Raw genomic sequence first — 24,026 nt, 5'->3', positions numbered from 1 at the left:
ACATTCACAACAAAGTTACATATTTGTAGATAATGCAAAATAAAAATATAGTCATAAAAAGGTCAATAAAGCACTTAAATGTTACAATCACAAGACATGAATTGGCGGTAGACCTAAAAAGTTTGATGTTCCTTTGGGAATAACAAACGGAGAAAACTTCATCTAGTTTTAGAACGTCTATGTCTATAAAGACTAAATGTAAAAAATACATAATAGTAATAATTAGCAATAGGACCTAAAGCAAATTCTTAAACTTCAGTTTGGCCTACTTCAATGGAAAATTACATGTCCTTGTCCTCATGGATGAATCAGTCCTAAGATCTCAAAGTTATAGTAAAATGAAAATAAATAAAATACGACTACGCGGTGGGAAGCGCTACCGAGAATTCACCCGTAGCCCCACACACAGAGCGCAGCAGCTGCCAAGAGCCCTTTCAATCTGACACTGCCCTTCCTCATCCAGTCTCTCGTTGGCAGCTCGGGATGGATTGGATCACGGCTTAATGTCTGGGCTGACATCATGTAAAGTTTTAGCCGCCTCATTAACACCCATCTGCATGCAGAGCAAATCATTAGGGCGCAGAGGAGTGATGTCCCTGATAGCAATGAAAGGGTGGGCTAATGAGGCATTTTTATCCACTCTGTAGCCCTTCTCCTCCTCCCTCCTGTTACACTTTGACACTCCACAAACATCACCTTGACAACTCTCCCTCCCCTACATCCACGCCCCTCCACAAGCCATACAGCCCCCCCTCACCCCCACCCCTGATGCAATCAGTTTTAAGGAAGCGCACAGGGTGCCACTTACCCTTCGGAGACTCGCTTCTGGCTTTCTTGCTTTCCAGTGGGCACTCGCTGTTACTGTTGGGAGAGCATTCTCGCTTCTTGCCTAAAAAGTCATCTAGAAGAAGAAGAAGAACAGCAAAAGACAATGTAAGATAAAGTCCGGTAAACAAGCACAACAGAATTAGATTTTACATAGCTGGGACAGGATGTATGCCAAGGAGTTAGAGAAATGGGGAAATAAAAAAAATGTAAAAAAAAATAAAAAACACACACATAAAAAAGCCTAAAGTGAGGCAGCAGACGATCAGCCCACTGCCAGGGAACCTACTAAGAGAAGAGTGATTTCAGTTACCCCCTGCCTGGTACGTCAGCCTGTGCTCACCCAGGGAGGCAATCAATGAAATGATTTGGAGCCATAAAAATATTAAATGCAGGTTATTCTTACTGAGATTCATCATCTGTCCCCTGTGTGTTTCCACAGCTTTCAAACCCTGGTGCTGAACAACTACAAAGAAGATTCTTTTCTCCTCAACCTCTTTTCCAAATGCTTCTATACAACAGCCCTCAGCCGCCTGGTCTAAGTATTCCCTGCGCTCCCTGCCTCTCTCCTCGTCTCCTTGGCTGTCTCTCTGCCTTCGTAACTGTCTCGCCTCCTCTGCCTGCCTGTCTCTTCCACTTCTCTGCCCTTCTGCTTTGCGGATGCTACGGAAACGTCAGACTCTTTTGCATTAGTGAAGCTCTGCGAGCCAACGCAAATATCTAATATACAATTACAGCGTCCCCCTGCACAGATTTCCAATCAATACCCTCCTATTATGTGGCTGGGGGAGGCTGGGAGCCTGATACTGCTGCACACGGCAGGAAGGAAGAGGCAGGCTGTCATTGGAAGCTTCAAATTCTCATCTATCAAGAGCTTGTTATAGAATAGATGCAGCATCTTACAGGAGCACGCTACCTTCAGAGAAAGGGCTCGCTGTGCATGAGCGATGTACAATGCACGCCAATTAGAACGTCTTACTGTGTCTGCATAAATGAAGACGTGTTTGCCACGATTACTAGATTTATGGCAATTCTGCTTATTGTTTTGGAACGCTTGCAGAAAAAAAAAATTAACCCTGTAGGTGCAGTACTCCTTAGTAATTTGGATTTAAAAAAAAAAAAGATATCTAGCACCCTTTTTCATATAGACAAATTAAAGTTTCTAATTTCTAAACCTCAAATGCTTGAGGTTAAACGGTTAAAAAAAAAAAAAGGCTGTAACTGGCAAGCAATATTTGGACATGTCTATGGCATGCGTCTCATAAAAGTTCTTTTGCGGCATAAAAGGGCAGACAAACAAGCACAGGCAAAGTTTGTACAAAGTCACAGACAGTGTGCTCGGTCACGAATTCTGCAAACACAAACACTGGCAAATCGCCATTCAACCTTCAGCGTGTGCTCCTGCCAGGAACGTTACAGACAAGGAAGGGCAGGAACCTACAGGCTTGAAGAGGGAGCCAGAAGCTACCCACACACAGACACAGTCACCCGCTCCTGACAAACATAAACAGAGACGCTTCCCTCTCCTCGCCATCCGTGCGCACACAATACCGTCGTAGGGACGGGTTGTGCCGCTATAGCAGAATGTCATTAATCTGAGCAATGGCTGCGACATATTCTTAGACCGTTGCACGGCTCATGATGAATGCCTCTAATACTAAAGACGCTTCTGTAATAGGCACCGGCTCCGCACTAAGTCTGACCTGTCATATACACAGTACAATTATGAATAACTGCAATTTCCAGGCCACACACATAAGAATGGTGTCAATGGGAATATTTGGAGACAGATGGGGCCTCGTGACGTAGACCTGTCTCCAATAAGCTCATTGTTAAAGAGGCCTCAAAAAACTGGAAACTCCTTGGCCCCGGTACAAAAGACATATCCAAAGATAAACCCTATACAGATGAAGTTTTTGTACGTGGAGCTGAATAGCTCCTTCTAGTGTAACTTGATTAGTCATTGCATCTCTGTATAGCCCATCTATAGGTTTTACAAGGTGGAGTTTGCATACTTAATTCATATGTGGACTATCAACTGGGTGTTCTATCTGCTTTCCTCTATGCAACATGAGTGACCAAAGAAGCTGTCCATAGACTCAAAAATGGCCAACTAGGTTATTGGAGGCATTTATGGTATGTTGAGACAAAATATTAGTGAAAGGACCCGATTAAGGACACATTGACATGGATTACTCTTGTATAGACATGGAAACAGAACGTTCCTGACCTCCTTCAACTTCATTTATTTAATGCAATATACCTTTAATATAAAGGAAGGCTGGCTGAATTGTTTTATATTTTGGTATTCCGATAGGTTAACTAATATATTCATTCAGACTGTATTTTTGCATGTAGTGTACGGCTACATAACGCTCCGCACACCTTGATGTGCGCACATTCCCGCTTTGTGCTCAGGATGTAGTCTCCTAACAGCTTGTGTTTATTGGCTTGCAGTAGAGCAGATGTGTGTGGGATAGGGGTAGGCTCTGGCTCTGCTACCAGAAGCACCGGCCCAGATCTCTACAATGATTTACGGAATTGGCCCTCGCATTGCCACATGAGTATGTTTGGGAGGCCGGCAATGTAGGATTAGAGGGCAGAAGAAAGCTTACATTACTCACGACATTACTCAATGTTCCAGCAGGATGAAAATATGATGGGGAGATGCACTAAATCGATATGGATATTGAAGAACGTCAACTCTGATGTTAATTCATCTGATTTCACGACACATATGACCGACATATTGCTTTCTCCTGAACCCTGGGTCTGTAGGCATAATTAGTCTTCCAGGTCCAGCCTACAGAGTATCCCCTGCTCCTTCAAATAAAGCCTGGAGTTTGAGTCCTCTTCCTTCATCCATTCCTTATTCATACCAATATGTGATGCCAACCACAGGGGCCATCCAGCTTCACCACACTTCTTAATAGTAGATGTGATTAATTATGCATTAATACAAGTCCTAATCCCCTATCAATAGTCAGGAATCTTGAGAGCTTGGTGTAAGTTGTGACCTTGATCACATTGCCCGTCATTCCCAAGGTTTCCCAAACACGCATATGACTCCACGGAGCGAGAAATTGTTCGCATGGGCGAAAGATGACAGCGCTCGCTCGTGCAGCCAGTTTATACATGCAGATACATTGTTGGAATATTCTTCGCTCGATCATTCAGTAATTCACTGTGAATGTGAACAATCTTGGTTTACACGTAACGAGTTGCGAATGAGCCAAGAATGATTTTTATTAAGACAGGGCTAAATAGAATTTAACAACTCAAAGACAAATTTACTGCTGACTTTAATTTATAAGGAATTGCCCTTCAATTTAACAGTCCAGAGTATAAAAGTAAATTGATTATCCTTCATATTTTCTTCATTAGATCTGTAGCCGTGTTCCCTACGCTTCACGCTCACCCATGAGCACGGCGTGCCATCCACGGATGAATAATGCTTACACTGAACCCTACGAGAAGCTGTTGTGCAGCTATGCTCTGTGTTTGTTACTGCGTAAGCCTTATGGCTGCCTGCGAGATAAGCCAAAGGTTGGTGCACAGATTGCAGATACGGGAAAGCATTCAATTAGGAATAAACCTCTCCAATGGATGCGCCTTCTCCAGACTTCGATTGAAATGGTGAAAAACTGGTTCTTGCCATTTAAAACCGCCATCTATGTAGCAGCTGAGATTTTGTTTCGAGTTATATTTAAAAAATAGCACAATCACTACTTTATGCTGCCAGTGTGAAAGTCTAGAAATACCAGTTGTCAATTTACCCAGTAATGTAAAGGGTAAAGTAACTTCTATTAGGAAGCTGATAGAATATTTGAAATATTCTACTAATTCAATCGAAACAGTGTTGCACTCAACTTATAGGTGATACACTTGTCCTAAGGAGTAAGGCTCTATTCACACAGTGCTGTTGGAGTGCATTTCTTGCCATGTGCCCTGGATCACACACAGTTTTACCGCAGGTAGGGCTCATTAAATCTGACAAACCGCTGCAATTTGTGATAAAAACACATGTATTTTTGCTGCATGGGTCTCGGTGAAGCAGCAAAAACCATGTGAATAGACCCTTAAAAAAAATCTGAAACCAGATCATACGCCATATTATCTTATCCCCACCCTCCAGGAGCAGCGCCACTCTTGTCCATAGACTGTGTCTGATAATCAAGTGAATGTGGTGGAGCTGCAATACCAGACACAGCCCATGAACAAGAGTGGCGCTGTTTCTGTGGATCAAAAATGACCCTTGTTTATTTAAACTTGGACAACCCCAAAACAATAAACAGCAAAATCTGTATATTAATGACAATGTTATTTTCTACCTAGTCCAGAAAATTATAGACTTTCAAAAAAAGGGGGTAAGCATAATGGTGTCCATCTACAAAGTGCAAATAGGATAACTGATCATTTCCACCTGGGAGAAAATTCATACAACTTTCTTACTAAGTTGGTAGTACAATCATGGCTTGTTATTACAGAGGAAGCCCCATATTGGGGATCACCGTAGTTTTATTCTGTTATAACTGCGAAAAATGGGGACAGCCGGCAAATTGGGGGCAGTGTCATTACATTACTTCATCAGACACTTCTGAATTTTGGCCGAATGTAATAATTATCCAGCCGGCAGTGTCCCTGCTCTACACAGTCTTTCTATTAGATGCGTTCATTATTCCTTCCACATACAATTTCTGTTTTGCCTTTTATTTTTCTCGTCTCCTTCAATTCCCGTATCCTTTTTCATTTTTTCCCTTGATCTAAACTCCGCCGCCTCTCCCCTTCCTCTCACTGCCTGTTTCTTTTTACAACCGTGTTTCCTTTCCTTGCGCTCTCTATGGAGCTCTCTGTGCTATTAAGGAGCAACCTGCAGGGCAAACACAGCTGCGGGAGCAAGCATTAGAAGGCGGCAGCAGCACATCATGCCTGTGCCCAGCTAATGAGGCAGCACTTAACCACACTGACTTTAGAGAGCTATGCCACTGAGCCCATCACTGTGTTAAGCGCCCCAAAGTGCACAATCCAGAGCTTGGTATGAGCCACAGATCATGGGGCCACCGTGTCTCCTGTCCATGACACATCTGACGGCACAGATTTCTTAATTCCTTTCTCTTATTCCCTTAATCTGTCATCTTCATCAGGCTGCGGAAGTGTCAGCCAGCAAACCAGGGCTCCCGCACAATCAATCTCCACATTACAGCTGACAGAATGGTGCTAATAACTTATTGATCTAATGTTTGCCGAGCCCCACTGGGGCTGAAGAGCTGCCACTGATTGGCTCCAAGAGCCGAGACTCTGCCCAGAGCAAAGCGGAAAGCTTTCAAACTGTCTTCTTCATGAGGACCTGGGAAGAGGAAAGGAGGAGGTGGAAAGAAACATACAAGAGGAGGCAGGGAGGCAGCAAAAATGGAGGAAATAATAATAATCGTAGATATGGGGCACAAGGGACGTATCCTGGGAAAGTCACAAAATAAGGCAAAAAGATACCATAGGAGGACAATACACATAAATATATCTTATCCATATTAGATACATAGTTGAAGGCAATGTATTACCACGTGTCAGCAGCCAAGCCAGCGTACAGAGAGGGTGACTACACATAGTTTTATATATTGTGGGATAGGAATAGGCATCGTATAGATAAAGATGAATGGGTTCAGGTTGTAGGGTAAAGTTACATTGAGAATTCTACATTTTTCGTTCACAAGGAAAAGCAGATTTTGAATATATGCAATACAGGATTCAAGTATGGGTGCAAGCAGTGAAGGGTAAGATCTAAAATGCAGGTATGGGCAGTGTATAGGTGTAGAACAAATGGATTTGTGCTGGGCTCTACTATACTGCTCAACAATAAGATTACAGACAGAAGTCCACAACTTGTCTGCTTCCTCTGCCTACTGTATCTTAAGGTGCCCATACACCTTCAATGACTGAGTGTTTGGACAAAAAATATTTCTCCCTCTAGCAGGTGACTTGTCTCCAGAAAGAACAAAAAGTTCAGGTGTTTGAAATTCAATTTCCCGAACCTTGTTTACTCCATGTTTGGGGAAGCCCCCATGCACATGCAAAAGCCATCTGGTCTAATTTGTATGGGGGCCTTTAAAGATCTCCAATGTATATAATATGAGTAATTAATGTAATCTACACTACAGTTGTGATGCATCTTAGTCTCATGATTAATTTAATAGATTCCGCTGTTATTGTGGTGGTGAGGAAGTTTCATAAAGTTATACAGGCTATAATATGGATAGACATTACACCCTACAAATTGAGAGTCAAGATAAAACACCTCCCTCTGTAGATTGTTCCATATAGTCAAATCCCTCATTATCCGTCTGTTACAAAAATAACCCTACATGTCTGAAGACTGGTGTGACTATAGACGCAATTCACTTGAAACTGTAGAAAAACTTTTTTTTTTAAATCGCGTTTATACTGTATGTACTGTAGGGGAGTATAACGTAATATCACTTCAACATAGAAAACAGGTGATGCATGTGGATAAAAGACGGTTGAAGTTTAGGGTGGTCCTAATGCATGAGGAAAGGAAGTGATTACATCGTGGAAGTACAAGGCTCATGTTTATATTTCACTTTATCATTTGCTGACAGCAAAGCACACCCAAGAAGCAGTCTATACTGTGACCTGCAAGAAGCCCAGAAAAAAAAAGAGGTGAAGAAGCCAAAACAAGAGTGATGTAAATGACACGGCCTTATGGCTCCACAGACAAGTTATCATTCAGTTACTAACCTGAAGAGGGCTTCAGAGAGACGAGCAGGATGACAAGCTCAGATGCATGTGTAGTCACCCTACACCATGCAAACCTCTGAGACCCAACCACAAAACAAGTCCCTACACACCCCTCTGTTGTCAGCACCAGTCCCAATCACAGTGGAGGCCCAGGCCGTCAGCGGAAACTTTCTAATCTTTCTCATATCTTGGAAACCTTCATGGCTTCTATCATGACTGCCTAGCTCGCGGCACACAACATTTTCTCAGGTTGCTCAATTACGAAAACTTTATGAGTGTATGTACTACAGATATCCTTTCTGCCGCCCTCACTATAATTCTGCTTTTCACTCTTCCTGCTGTGACTGTCTCCTTTTACCACTCACTCGGTCTCAATTTTTCACAGCCAACTTCACCCCTGTCAGCGTGTCTACACTTCACTTTCTTGTGTGCAGCGAGCGAAGCTTTTCACGGCCTGTCGTGCAGCTGCATATACAGGAGCCAGGTGAATCCTGAATTCCTGTCACGCTGATTGCACACAGATATGAGCTGCTCATCCATACAAGTCCTCCTAAAGCCGAAGAGCTGACAATCAAACTTGAACATGTCAGTTGCTGTATCTCTATACCAATGCTATGCTATTCTGTGACTACAATAATCACACTAAGAGTGGATCACTTTAACATGGGCATCATATATTACAATAGAGTCTTTCAATTCTTTCTAGAATGCAAAATTCGGAGCGCAAATGTCAAGTCCATAAGTAAAAAATGTACTTGCACTAATCGTAACTGTTCTTCTCTTTTATCATCCAGTGGGTTCCAATGCTTGGATTAAAGAGGCCTTCATGCAGCTGTATGAAACATTACTTTGACCAAATGCCAAAATCACGCAGGAAAAGTTTGTATGGCTGACCTAGGATAAGTGGAGACCTGACCACTGTTGTTTAAAGGGAACCTGTCACCCTTCTGGGACACAGTTGTGCTCCCTTGTTAAGCATTTCTAGTGTGCCTTTAAAATGCCCAAAAGCACAGGGGCCTGCAAGAACTCTGTGAAATCATTTTCTTATTAAAGGTCAGAATAAAAACAGCATTACTGCTCTGTTGATACAGATACAGCACATAACAGAGGGTGGCAACAGACCGGGTCACAGGATCTCCCTCCCTTTCTGCACTAATGACAGTATGCCATGTCCTTGGACCTCAGGTTATCACGTGCCGCCTAATTCAACATCAAGCAAACACTCTGTGCCACTATGTCTAACAGGTGAGACCAGGATATCCTGCCTATTAACCCTTTCACGGTACAAGAAAAAACAATGATTCTCTAAAAATATATCACACTTCATATTAATCTATTCCAGGCACGCTCCATACAAAAGTAACAGTGTGGCAAAGTATTCCAAAACTTACACATTCTCACCTAACAAACATTCATATGTGGATGCAATCAGTATTTGCAAGCAAAATATAAAAACAAAATAAAAATATATATATATTTACTATCACATGGCTAAATACCAAAACATCCATAATGTTAATAAATACATGCGCTACCTGCAAATTAAAAAGATTCAAAAACAGACAAAAAAAAAAGTGAAAATCTGAATTTAAAGAAAAGTTACAGGAAAAAAGAGCTAAAACAAATGACAGCTACCTCATATACACACATTTCATGGCAATTGACAAGCCAGCATATTACCAGAATTGCAAAAGATCCGCCGTGTGGATTGCAGAGAAGCCGGGGTTAAAGAGACATGTATCTGCGAACACAGGGCCATAAGAGAAAGGGCATGTGAGGCAGGGGAGGAGGGCAGGTGCAGTGTCTCTCTCCCCCTCTGGGCAGGGCGAATTAGCTAAAGTGGATGGCCAGGATTGTGCTTGTTTACAGAGACACCTCGAGCCGCTTAAAGAGGCTTCTAAATCTGTGTTTAATGTGCAAACCTGCAGCTTTCTGGCCTGCCTTTGTCAGGAAGCCTGGGCTGCCTCATCCCTTTGTATGTCTTCTCCAATTAAGATTAAAGTGAGCCTTGTGCTGGCTCATCCCTCTCTCTCTCCAGATAAAACCTCTGAGCTCCAGCCAGCACTGCACCTTGAGTCTTATCACCTGCTAATCTCATCCTTCCTACAGATAACAGGCACTTTCTGCTCACACAACATTTCCCTGGTGCACAGAGATGCAGGGAAATCTAGTCAGGATGGTTCATGTGGTTTCCTCTGTACCATGCCTGAACCAGACTGTGGGTAAGACATCTGCCCGCTGGTGAAAAAACAGTATGATCCCTCCCTTTCTGTAAAAGAAAAGATAAGAATTTCTGAAAATTGCTCAGAAATTTACATAATCTTGATGCAAATCTCTTCTGAGCGACTGTAATCATCGCTTGTTAGCAGCCCCATTCACAGCCCGGTTAACAGCGCAATCACTGGATCAGGCGGAAAAATCTGTCTGTGGTCAAATTTAGGTCAGCAAATTCCTTAATGGCTAGAACTAGGTGCAATGAGAATTTATATACAAGCACGGTGGCTCAATAGTTTTATAGCACTGCTGCCTTATCCAGCTGGGGGGGGTTTATGTTCAAATCTAGCCAAGGCTAACATCTATCTGCATGAAGTTTGCATGTCCCCCAAATCACACTGATGGGTTAGAGTAGAATGTAGACTGGGAGACAATGGGTGATGACAATCCATGTACAGTTGTATAGAATAAGTAGGCCCTACATATATGAATAAAGTAAAATACGCAAGAATCCCCCTAACAGCATCTACAGACGAGTTTTGGAGGACTGTCTGATTTGGCTGACAAGTGTCAATTTGCAAACTTTTTCCCCATGGAGCATTGCCTGAAAATAAAGTCTCCGTACACCTTTTGGGTCTCTTTAATAAGACGCAGTTAACCCTCCCCCTTAAAAAATTATATGAAGAGCATATACACACACTTTTAAAGATATCAGCAGCCTGCTACTACCATTAGGAGGTACAGTCCATTTTATGATGTGAATGGCACCTATACAGACAAATTACTTTCATTTCAAGTACTGAGGACCGTGGTGCCTTACCACAAAGCCCAAAACTGATAACACCCCCAACTTGGATGCGTCTTCCAATTGATCTCGGAGAACTTTTTTATTTGTGCGGAAAGGGATGTAACACCCACTTAGCTGTCACGATTGGAAATGCCACTGTAGTCTGAAGGGTTTTCTAGCTTTAAAGAAGCTATCCCAAAATCTTAAATTATCCCCGATCCACAGGATAGGGATAACTTTATGATCGATTGGCGTCTCACAGCCGAGACCCTCGCCGATCCTGTAAACAGGGGTCTTGTGTCCTTCTCTTGTGTCATTTCACCCAACCGTACTGACGTCAGACAGAAGAGTGCTGGCCACAGATGAACGGCCACCTCTCTATTCATTTCAATGGGGCTGATGGAAATTGCAAAACGCTTGTACTCTGCTATCTCTGGTAGTTCTATTAAAAGCAAATAGAGGGGCACCACACATGGTTGGCCACCACTACATTCAACCTCCTCCTCATTGCAGGGGGTGCAGTAAGCCTGCAGTGAAGAGAACACAAGACCCCCATTCTCAGGATTGGCAGGGATCTCAAGCAGTGAGACCCCCATTGATCATAAAGTTATCCCCCATCCTGTGGATAAGGGATAACTTTACAATTTGGGATAACCCCTTTATAAGAGCCGGGTTCCATGAGATCTCATCTCAGAAACTTCCCTCATGTTGGAATAAAAACATTCCACATAACATTGGGGGCTTGAGATTATGTATTTTTGGTTTGTAATCACGAAATCTGGCCTAACTGATCTGAAGACATTATCTGATATAACCAATAACCTAATATTGTACTTAAAATGTGTAATGTGATAGAAAAACAATAGTTTCTTACAGGTGAAAATCTGTTATTCTGTATTGGATATTTATTAGACACTTCTAATGAACCAGAAGCTCGATGACTGACTAGACACTATGTAATTTGCAAATGGAAGCTTCTTGGAACAGCGAGACCTTATCCGCTCTTCCAGGTAGTCATTATAGTCCAGTACCTGAGCCAATAACAGAGGACACAACAAGCAAATACAGAATTACAGCCACTCAGTAATTAGACAAGATCCTTGTGTCTTATCCATTTTTTAAACATTTAGGAGAAACAAATTGTGGATTAGAAAATTACAGATATAATGCATGCCGATGAAACTCCGGCGTAAATAGATCTTCATTAACTTGCTGATAGAATCCAGAGTATAGATTATACAAATGGACATGTAGCTGACACACTACAGAACATATTATGGATTGTTACTTGAGTAAGTTTTGTATATATTTTGGACGTTTTAAGTACTGGAGGTGAATGTGTAACGGACTATTGTTACAGAAAATTCTGACATATTCTTTATACAGTCCAAAAACATTAATAGGAGAGTATAGATTGTGAGCCCCCTTGAAGACATGGCCCAATGTAAGTGATGACAATCTGTGTACTCATATATGTATGAGACAAACAAATAAGCGAATATACCAGTAGTAGACTTGTGGGAACAAATACTAATGTTTCATTAATATGAAAACTTAAATGGACCTGCTTGTATATGGCACAATACAAATCATACCATTTGCTTTTAGAATTGGCAGACTTCTTTACATATACACTATCTCTTTTACCTATCCATCTATCTATTCATCTATCTCTTTTACCCATCTATCTATTCATCTATCTCGTTTACCCATCTATCTCGTTTACCCATCTATCTATCCATCTTTCTCGTTTACCCATCTATCTCGTTTACCCATCTATCTCTTTTACCCATCTATCTCGTTTACCCATCTATCTCGTTTACCCATCTATCTCGTTTACCCATCTATCTAGTTTACCCATCTATCTAGTTTACCCATCTATCTAGTTTACCCATCTATCTGACTATCTCTTTTACCCATCTAACTATCTCTTTTACCCATCTCTCTCTTTTACCCATCTATCTCTTTTACACATCTATCTCTTTTACACATCCATCGATCTATCTCTCTTTTTTACCCATCCATCTATCTCTTCTATCTCTTTTACCCATCTATCCATCCATCTATCTTTTACCCATCTATCTATCTATCTATCTCTTTTATCCATCTATCTATCTTTTATACATCTATCTCTTTTACCCATCTATCTATTCATCCATCTGTCTTTTACCCATCTATCTATTCATCCATCTATCTCTTTTACCCATCTATCTATCTATTCATCCATCTATCTATCCATCTATCTCTTTTACCCATCTATCTATTCATCCATCTTTCTCTTTTACCCATCTATCTATTCATCCATCTTTCTCTTTTACCCATCTATCTATTCATCCATCTATCTCTTTTACCCATCTATCTATTCATCCATCTATCTCTTTTACCCATCTATCTATTCATCCATCTTTCTCTTTTACCCATCTATCTATTCATCCATCTATCTCTTTTACCCATCTATCTATTCATCCATCTTTCTCTTTTACCCATCTATCTATTCATCCATCTATCTCTTTTACCCATCTATTCATCCATCTATCTCTTCTATGTCTTTTACCCATCTATCTATTCATCCATCTATCTCTTTTACCCATCTATCTATTCATCCAACTATCTCTTTTACCCATCTATCTATTCATCCATCTATCTCTTTTACCCATCTATTAATCCATCTATCTCTTTTACCCATCTATCTATTCATCCATCTATCTCTTTTACCCATCTATCGATTCATCCATCTATCTCTTTTACCCATCTATCGATTCATCCATCTATCTCTTTTACCCGTCTATCGATTCATCCATCTATCTCTTTTACCCATCTATCTATTCATCCATCTATCTCTTTTACCCATCTATCTATTCATCCATCTATCTCTTTTACCCATCTATCTATTCATCCATCTATCTCTTTTACCCATCTATCTATTCATCCATCTATCTCTTTTACCCATCTATCTATTCATCCATCTATCTCTTTTACCCATCTATCTATTCATCCATCTATCTCTTTTACCCATCTATCTATTCATCCATCTATCTCTTTTACCCATCTATCTATTCATCCATCTATCTCTTTTACCCATCTATCTATTCATCCATCTATCTCTTTTACCCATCTATCTATCCATCCATCTATCTCTTTTACCCATCTATCTATCCATCCATCTATCTCTTTTACCCATCTATCTATCCATCCATCTATCTCTTTTACCCATCTATCTATTCATCCATCTATCTCTTTTACCCATCTATCTATTCATCCATCTATCTCTTTTACCCATCTATCTATTCATCCATCTATCTCTTTTACCCATCTATCTATTCATCCATCTATCTCTTTTACCCATCTATCTATTCATCCATCTATCTCTTTTACCCATCTATCTATTCATCCATCTATCTCTTTTACCCATCTATTCATCCATCTATCTCTTTTACCCATCTATCTCTTTTACCCATCTATCTCTTTTACCCATCTATCTCTTTTACCCATCTATCTCTTCTACCCATCTATCTCTTCTATCTCTTTTACCCATCTATCGATTCATCCATCTATCTCTTTTACCCATCTATCGATTCATCCATCTATCTCTTCTACCCATCTATCTCTTCTACCCATCTATCTCTTCTATCTCTTTTACCCATCTATCTATCCATCCATCTATCTCTTTTACCCATCTATCTATCTATTCATCCATCTATCTCTTTTACCCATCTATCTATCTATTCATCCATCTATCTCTTTTACCCATCTATCTATTCATCCATCTATCTATTTTACCTATCTATTCATCCATCTATCTCTTTTACCCATCTATCTATTCATCCATCTATCTCTTTTACCCATCTATCTATTCATCCATCTATCTTTTACCCATCTATCTATTCATCCATCTATCTCTTTTACCCATCTATCTATTCATCCATCTATCTTTTACCCATCTATCTATTCATCCATCTATCTTTTACCCATCTATCTATTCATCCATCTATCTTTTACCCATCTATCTATCTATCCATCAATCTCTTTTACCCATCTATCTCTTCTCTTTTACCCATCTATCTCTTCTCTTTTACCCATCTATCTCTTCTCTTTTACCCATCTATCTCTTCTCTTTTACCCATCTATCTCTTCTCTTTTACCCATCTATCTCTTTTACCCATCTATCTCTTCTATCTCTTTTACCCATCTATCTATTCATCCATCTATCTCTCCATCCATTTATCTCTTTTACCCATCTATCCATTTATCCATCTATCTCTTTTACCCATCTATCTATCTATTCATCCATCTATCTCTTTTACCCATCTATCTATCTATTCATCCATCTATCTTTTACCCATCTATCTATTCATCCATCTATCTTTTACCCATCTATCTATTCATCCATCTATCTTTTACCCATCTATCTATTCATCCATCTATCTTTTACCCATCTATTCATCCATCTATCTCTTTTACCCATCTATCTATCTATCCATCAATCTCTTTTACCCATCTATCTCTTCTCTTTTACCCATCTATCTCTTCTCTTTTACCCATCTATCTCTTTTACCCATCTATCTCTTTTACCCATCTATCTCTTTTACCCATCTATCTCTTCTATCTCTTTTACCCATCTATCTATCTATTCATCCATCTATCTCTCCATCCATTTATCTCTTTTACCCATCTATCCATCTATCTCTTTTACCCATCTATCTATCTATTCATCCATCTATCTCTTTTACCCATCTATCTATCTATTCATCCATCTATCTTTTACCCATCTATCTCTTCTATCTTTTACCCATCTATCTCTTCTGTCTTTTACCCATCTATCTCTTCTATCTTTTACCCATCTATCTATCTATCGATCGATCTATCTCTTTTACCCATCTATCTATTCATCCATCTATCTCTTTTACCCATCTATCTAGTCATCCATCTATCTCTTTTACCCATCTATCTAGTCATCCATCTATCTCTTTTACCCATCTATCTAGTCATCCATCTATCTCTTTTACCCATCTATCTAGTCATCCATCTATCTCTTTTACCCATCTATCTATTCATCCATCTATCTCTTTTACCCATCTATCTATTCATCCATCTATCTCTTTTACCCATCTATCTATTCATCCATCTATCTCTTTTACCCATCTATCTCTTTTACCCATCTATCTATCTATCCATCAATCTCTTTTACCCATCTATCTCTTTTACCCATCTATCTATCCATCTATCTCTTTTACCCATCTATCTCTTTTACCCATCTATCTCTTTTACCCATCTATCTCTTTTACCCATCTATCTCTTTTACCCATCTATCTCTTTTACCCATCTATCTCTTCTACCCATCTATCTCTTCTATCTCTTTTACCCATCTATCTATCCATCCATCTATCTCTTTTACCCATCTATCTATTCATCCATCTATCTCTTTTACCCATCTATCTATTCATCCATCTATCTCTTTTACCTATCTATCTATCTATCTATCTATCTATTCATCCATCTATCTCTTTTACCCATCTATCCATCCATCTATCTATCTCTTTTACCCATCTATCCATCCATCTATCTCTTTTACCCATCTATCTAGTCATCCATCTATCTCTTTTACCCATCTATCTAGTCATCCATCTATCTCTTTTACCCATCTATCTATCCATCCATCTCTTTTACCCATCTATCTATCTATCCATCCATCTCTTTTACCCATCTATCTATCTATCCATCCATCCCTTTTACCCATCTATCTATCTATCCATCCATCCATCTCTTTTACCCATCCATCGATCTCTTTTACCAATCTATCTAGTCATCCATCCATCTCTTTTACCCATCTATCTATTCATTCATCCATCTCTTTTACCCATCTATCTATTCATTCATCCATCTCTTTTACCCATCTATCTATTCATTCATCTATCTTTTACCCATCTATCTATTCATCCATCTATCTTTTACCCATCTATCTATTCATTCATCCATCTCTTTTACCCATCTATCTATTCATTCATCCATCTCTTTTACCCATCTATCTATTCATTCATCCATCTCTTTTACCCATCTATCTATTCATTCATCCATCTCTTTTACCCATCTATCTATTCATTCATCCATCTCTTTTACCCATCTATCTATTCATTCATCCATCTCTTTTACCCATCTATCTATTCATTCATCCATCTCTTTTACCCATCTATCTATTCATTCATCCATCTCTTTTACCCATCTATCTATTCATTCATCCATCTCTTTTACCCATCTATCTATCCATCCATCTCTTTTACCCATCTATCTATCCATCCATCTCTTTTACCCATCTATCTATCCATCCATCCCTCTCTTTTACCCATCTCGCTTCCCCCTCTCTCTCGCTTCCGCCTCTCTCCCCTCCTCCTCTCTCTTCCCTCTCTCTCCCCCCTCTCTCTCTCTCTCTCCCCCTCTCCCCTCCCCCTCCCCTCTCCCCTTCTTCCCCTCTCCCCCTCTTCCCCCTATCTATGGTCTTCTATCTCTCTCTTCTATCTCTCTTCTATCTCTCTCTCTCTTCTATCTCTCTCTCTCTTCTATCTCTCTCTCTCTCTTCTATCTCTCTCTCTCTTCTATCTCTCTCTCTCTTCTATCTCTCTCTCTCTTCTATCTCTCTCTCTCTTCTATCTCTCTCTTCTATCTCTCTCTTCTATCTCTCTCTTCTATCTCTCTCTTCTATCTCTCTCTTCTATCTATCTCTTCTATCTATCTCTTCTATCTATCTCTTCTATCTAGCTCAGTGTTCAGCAAATTGCAGCTAAAATCCCATATATCAGTGTGCATTACAAAAGCAATCTTCATGCATCCGTAATTATGAAGCAAGCAGCTACAGTATGCTTCACAGCCATACTGAAGCGTAAGCTCTGCAGAACAGTAGTCTGGCAGTTTAGTTCTTTGTTCTCATATTATTACAGCAGAGTCAGAGGTAAATGAATAATATCTGCCAGTCCACGGCATCTGAATAGGAAGGGGATACACATCTCAATCACCCTCCGGCTCTCACACTGGCTCCAAGACAGATCAATATAGCAATTAGATGTTATCAGTGTGCGCCGCTTCCCCTGCCTCCCTCTGGCCTTCCACCCTCCCCCACTAAAAACTCGCTGCTTTCATGCCCACATCTCATAGCCCTGATGTCACACGGATATCTGAGTTTAAGACCTCTGTGCGACTTTGTGCAGCAGTCCAGGGAAAACAGATATATAGGAGAGAGAAAAAATGTAACCGCATGCAAAAACACGTATACGTTACTGTCGGCACTGGAAAAAGATGAATGCCCGTTAGCCCATCTACTACTGTGTCAGTAAAATGAGGGGAGCGGTGGCACATGAAAGGCAAGATAGAAAAACATCTCAAGGGGACTCGTTCAGCTTTAAAGGGAACCAGCCCCATTTAGCGGGCAGCATTATGTTATAGAGCAGATTTACTGAGCAGATTGATATATACTATCAAAGATTCAGTATAACTTGTATTTTATTCATTTAAATCCATGCTTAGGAGTCCAGTGGGCGGGCCAACTCAGGATTCACAGTTTTTCTTGTATAAAAGGTCCCTTTATGTGGGGTGACTATCGCCCAAATATAGCTGGAAACAAAAAAAAGCGATAGTCGTCCCATGTACAAGTGGCCGCTTGCAGGGCACTGAGCAACAAATCGAATAGTTGTGGAGTTACTTAGTTTTTAGCTCAATCTTTGGGCAACAGCCTGTTTGCAGTGAATGGAGGCAGGCGGACGGAAGAGATCTCCAATGCGCTACGCATCCATTCACAGAACAATTTTCGCTCCTGTGTGAAAGCACAGCAGCGACAGTAGTCTCGTGTAAAGGGACTTTAAATGCCCTTTTACACAGAACAAGTATTAAAAAAAAATTGTTGTACTGTACGAACCTGAACGATAACCACTGCTACTGGAACGTGTGCACTCTGTGTAAAAGGAGCCCTAGTGTACATATAAAAATAACTGGCAATCAGAGATAGGACCGCCCACTGGACTCCTAAGCTTAGAAAGAGCAGGGAGTTCAATGAATAAAATAAAAGTTATACTGAATCTTTTCCGACAAAACTATTAATCTGCTCAGCTCCTCCTGCTCTGTAACATGCTGTCTGCAGATCAGACACGATGTTCAACATGACAGGTTCCCTTTAACATAAGGAAAAGTAACAACTAAATATTGGAGGAACTAGCGGTCCTAAACATGAAATGGCATGGTTTAGGACTCCAGGCTTCGTGTGACTGACAGAGAGAGGAGAGGAGGGTGTAGCTGAGTCAACCCTAGAGGAATGAGGAACTAAACAGTCCCACAATCAAGAACTTCAATATGACAAAAGTGGCACCTATGATGGTTCCACTAGGTTTTGACATTGTCTTCTTTTTTTTATTATTGCTCCATAACAAGGACTTTCCTCATAAGGATGTGTTCATACATTGTGGATTTCAATTAATCTGAATTCAATTGAAGGTGAAAAACCATGGCAGACCTACAGTGGAATCTGCATAATTTGGTATGGATCTGCTGTGGAAAACCTGCAGCAAATCCACCATGTATGAATGCACCCTAATAAGAGAAGGTACACAATAGAACAAACTGGGGGGGGGGGGGGGGGGGGGGGGCTTTTCAAATACAAAGCCTTTCAAGTACGGAAAATTGCATGGGAGAGATAAAAAGCAAAGAAGTCTACATCTAGATGGCACTAACAATCGTATGATCTCAATGACCACAAATTTGGAAGTTTAAAAGGGCATACGTAAAAGGGGCAGGCCGCATTTCAACAACAGATCAATATAGGGAAACAAGAGAAGGGCTGGACAGAGGTCATGTTGACTTTCCCTCCAACAAGGTACAGGATGGGCAAATAGTCATACATTCTGGATGATGGGCATGAAATAGAAGCAGCAAGAGTGTGCATAATGTAGAGGGCAACGCAAAAATGAATATGCCCCCTTCCATAACTCATTTACATAAGATTAAAAAAAAAAAATCAGCTAATTAATAAAAAGACAAATCAGTTCTATAATTTGATGCTATATCATTTCTATCTACTAAAGCATTGAGTGATATTGACAAATGAATATATTTCAGGGTACAAGTGCACACAGAATAGATTTTATTCGGAGCTCTGAGAAATGTATGGGTAATATTGAGTCAGTCTGCATGTTAATTATATCAATCTATCACACCATAGCTGCAGCCTCAGCAACTTAAATGAGGTCGAACTGTCTTGACACTGGCTAAGGACATGTGATCTTATGAAGGGAGATTCACCATGTACAACACCCAACCTCGCCAAGGAAATATGACCTTCCATTTAAGAGTGAATTAATCATGGTATGCACATTACTTATTTTTCATTTAAACAATACCTACAGACCTATAGCCTTCCACCCATCATAATACATTGCCTCATGGATGTCTAATACCATCAGAAGGTCAGGCATTAATTCCCTTTCTTCTGCTCATACCATAGTCTTCTGGGTATAAATGTCATTAGACTCATTACACTTCTTCCTTTAAGACCCTTTTACAAGGGAGGACTATTGTGCAAATCGCTCACTAGATTGACTGGTTTGCATGATTATTGTGCAGTGTAAACGAATGTAGAAAAAGTCCGATCAGTGATAAAATCACTGCTTGTCTGCCGCTGCATTGTTCATTTTAAAAACAGGCAGTCCATCTATGATCTCACTGCCAGCAATCCAGTGCTGCAGCCCCTTCCATCCTCTCGGTCTTTGTTGTGGAACGGCTACTATCTGACCACTGCAGCGGTCGGGTGCCATTCTCCTGACATCATGGCTCCCTGCATCTGAGCAGTGATGTCAGGGGAACGGCATCTGACCGCTGTGGCTTCCAATTGGCTACATTAGTCAGGTAGTAGCCGTTCAGCAAGAAAACAAAAAAAAGGGCCGCAGTGCTGCAGAGTTAAATCGCCGGGGCACAGGACAGGTAACTAATCCTACTTCGTTATTTTAACTCTATAATTAAAAATTGTCTGGCAACCAGACAACCCCTTTAAAGCAACTGTCTAGTCAGGAGATCAAAAAAGATATTTAAGTCAGAACCTACAGGGGATGATTAGTGCTTATTTTTCTACTTGTTACTTGCCTGCCTTTAAGTACAACTACATTAGGGCAGAACTATGATGTGACTACAGTTTATCTACAGTGTATACAGGAGTCTGTGACAAGCCCCCTGTCTCATCATTGGTCCAGGCTACTGTTCTATCCCTCCCCATGCAGCTTTGCCTCCTCTGATTGGTTGTTGTGTGTAAGTCTACCACTAGCTTATCTGGAAGTCAATATATGGAGAGCTGATTATTACAGCAAAGGCAGGATAATTATTAAGTACAGATTATAAACGACCAGGGAAGATGAACATCAGACAAACGCTAAAAAAAAAATGAGGCAAATGGGGCTTAGTAAAGGAGAGACTAGAGAGTAGATAAGTTTAACTTTTCTAAACTTTTACATGGGAGGCTGGTTGAGAAAGAGCAAAGAGAACAGCCCAACATCCTCAGAAGTGGCACACTATTTTCCTGCCCCATGAATGTTATTTTAGAGAAAGTCATTGGCTGACCCATTGACAGGTACCCTTTAGACAATATTAGCCAGGATCATTCATACGTTGGGGAGAAAAATTACTGATACTAACCTGTAGATGTAAAAGTGAGCTGATGGCTGTTTCTCTTACTCTGATTCTCGGGCATAACGAGTTGGTGGCTCTGGCGAAGGTTGGAGATGATGCTGGAAAGGTCGTTCTCACGGCTATAAGTAATAAATAACAGAAACTTAGATAGTAGTATTTCTATGGTAGAACATGTATAGCAATTCTTGATCACAAATAAGTCTACTTGTACATAATGTATACTGCTGTACGAGTCATGGCCACATAACGTATAGTTATGGACATTCAGAACTTGATAATTCACACAATGTTCATTTATATTCTCTTGCCAAAAGTCTACCTCTCACACCCAAAAAATAAATATATAGCTATAGGTGCAATTTTGTGAGCCCAGTGCAGTGCAAACAGGCTCACAACAAGCGAGTGATTACCTTCTATGTACAGAGCTGCCAAGTATGTTGGTGCTATATAAATGACACAAAAACACTGTAATATGCAAAGAAAAATCCTGTAAGTATAAAATATACTGAAGAACACCAGAAGATATTCAATGTAAGTTGTCAGTACACCTTAACACTTGCAAAACTTCCAACATTTCTATTGCCACCCTGCATAACCCACTATCTCCCAGTCATCTTGGTTGAAGTCGTGAGGCACTGTACATCTAATAAGCACCAATTAAAACCGGCAAAGAACAACTCCTACCAATTGCTTTGAGATCACTGGATGGAGGCCGCTAAATCATTATTATTTCTGTGGGTTATCAAGCATGACAAGGAGAATCATTCCCCTTCCTGTAATTACAGATCTCATATTTCATGATAAGGGACGCTGGGAATGGCATCTTATCCCCTCCATAGTTTAAAGTCCAGAAATGACTTTGTAGCTGCCAAGTGTTTATGGTAAAAGACTCTACAATCTCCTTGTGCACCGACTAAGTGAGCAGAAGAAACCCATGTATTCTGACGGGTCAGAGTCAGTTCAGAACTTTTCCAGTTCACATTTCAACTAAGCCAATAATAACTAATAATCTCTATACCATGCTAATTCTAGGATTACATATTTACTCACATGATCTGAGACCCCCATCTTTGTCCCTGCAACACACAGCACATTGTCTGCATGGGATGGCGATAGGCAGAAAAGGATGACTTCAAGTTGTACTCAAAGCTCCCCTTCAGTATGAGCTCATGAGTGGTATTCAACGGGCCGTTTAAATCATATATATCCCCATTAAGTCCCCACCTATTTGGCACACGGAAGCCCTCCAGCACCATGGCCAGCAGCCCCCAGCACCGTGACAGAAGTAGAGTTAATCTGTTTGTAAGACCCCCTAATTGGATCAGGCTGGCTTCAAATTACCAGTATTTTGGCTAGTCTGGCTACAGATTTCTGTAAAGAAAAAAAACCCAAAAAACTGATTTTCTAGGACTTTGCCCCCTCCTCACACAGTTACCCCTGATTGACGCTTTTTAAATAACCACCTTCACAGAGTATACCTGCATTGAGGTTAGCAGGGGGAGGGGAAGTAATGTCTACAGACAGTGTCCATGAACACGGTAATCCCCCTAGGGTGTGATCCGCTCCCACTGCAGCGTATTATGTAAATAGTGCTGGTCTGTAAGCAGTTTATGAGGTGATTACCAGTTCTCTGTGCGTTTAATCTCACAGATCGCAGAAGGGAAGACTGGTCCAGAGGACAAATGGAGATTAATGTTACCGTCAGCACGAAAACGGGGGAGGGCGGGAGTTGGGGGGGGGGACCGTATTCTTCTGAGTAGTCTAATAAGTTTCGGCACAAATAGAGTTATTCCTGGCCAGCATTACTGCCAGACATGTTGGTCTGCACCTCACAGCTGTCTGTCATGGCCAGTGATGATCACCTCATTCATGTTTCAATGGTGCCTGTGGGCCAGTCTCTGCTACATGCAGCGATAAACCCATCATGCATCTTATCTTCCCAGTAAAAATTATAACATGATACATATTATGTGGAGCACATTCTAAATGTTCATTGACTAAACCTACTTGTTTTGGATTCCCTCCAGATCCGCATTTAAAATGATTATATCAGAGTATATTTAAATTCTTCATTGGCTCCCTGCATGAACAGTATTTTTTCGTCATATGTTTCATAATCAAACTGTATCTATATCAGATCCATAAAATCCCAAACTTGTCTAGACAATAGGATGTATTTTTCCAGCAATATACTCTTTTCAACCTAGCAAAATATCTCTCATTAAAGTGGTGAATGGGCCCCCATGTTTTGATCAAAATATGAGCCAAGAACTTAGCATTTTTATGTGGTTAGTATTAACAGTTATACACATTTATTATGAGAATAAAACTGCACGAGTGCTGAAGCATGTGTTTCTGTTACTGTATTTGTTGCAGCCATGGCTTATGTGCGCCATCACATTTAATTCATTTGTTGGAAGTGCTGACTTTTGTATGCATTGCATTAGTGTGGAATGGCTGCCTACACTTTTGTCAGTACTACATTCACCCATCTGTCTCAGGTGCTTCAATGAGAGTATATAACCAGGTATCCTGCTTTTCTATTCATTTGGAGGCTTTTAAAGTTAGGAACCCATCTAATAAGGTTTACCTGGACGTGGCGGATGGGCCCCTATGTTTTCTTCACAATATGAGCTACAAATTTTCCACTTTTACAAACAGTAGTTGTGCCGTTTTATTGAGACATTACATCTGTAGGAGTGCTGAGATACATATTTCTGTTACTATGTGTATAGGAGGTTGTCAAGGATTAAAAAAGGGTCTGCCATTTTTACCCCAAACAGCTCCACTC

At 40.5% G+C, this 24,026-nt stretch overlaps 1 protein-coding gene across 8 annotated transcripts in view; it reads right to left on the bottom strand.

Moving 5' to 3' along the window:
* SAMD11 (sterile alpha motif domain containing 11) overlaps positions 1-24,026 on the bottom strand; it is a 240,511-nt gene that overhangs the window by 43,115 nt on the left and 173,370 nt on the right. For all 8 annotated transcript variants that reach the window (XR_010793141.1, XM_066606881.1, XM_066606878.1 and 5 more), the window contains exons 5-6: positions 21,242-21,354; positions 809-901 (exon numbers count right to left, since the gene is read on the bottom strand). Coding sequence is in view for 7 of the 8 variants with exons in the window: in XM_066606881.1 (XP_066462978.1) it covers positions 809-901; positions 21,242-21,354 (206 nt within the window). In the remaining variant the exon portion in view is untranslated. The remainder of the gene's footprint in view (positions 1-808; positions 902-21,241; positions 21,355-24,026) is intronic.

This window comes from Eleutherodactylus coqui, chromosome 6 (genome assembly GCF_035609145.1).
Source record: "Eleutherodactylus coqui strain aEleCoq1 chromosome 6, aEleCoq1.hap1, whole genome shotgun sequence".
Lineage (NCBI taxonomy): Eukaryota > Metazoa > Chordata > Amphibia > Anura > Eleutherodactylidae > Eleutherodactylus > Eleutherodactylus coqui.
The sequence above is the reverse complement of the archived record's forward strand: the minus strand, read 5'-3'. Positions and strand labels throughout refer to the sequence as shown.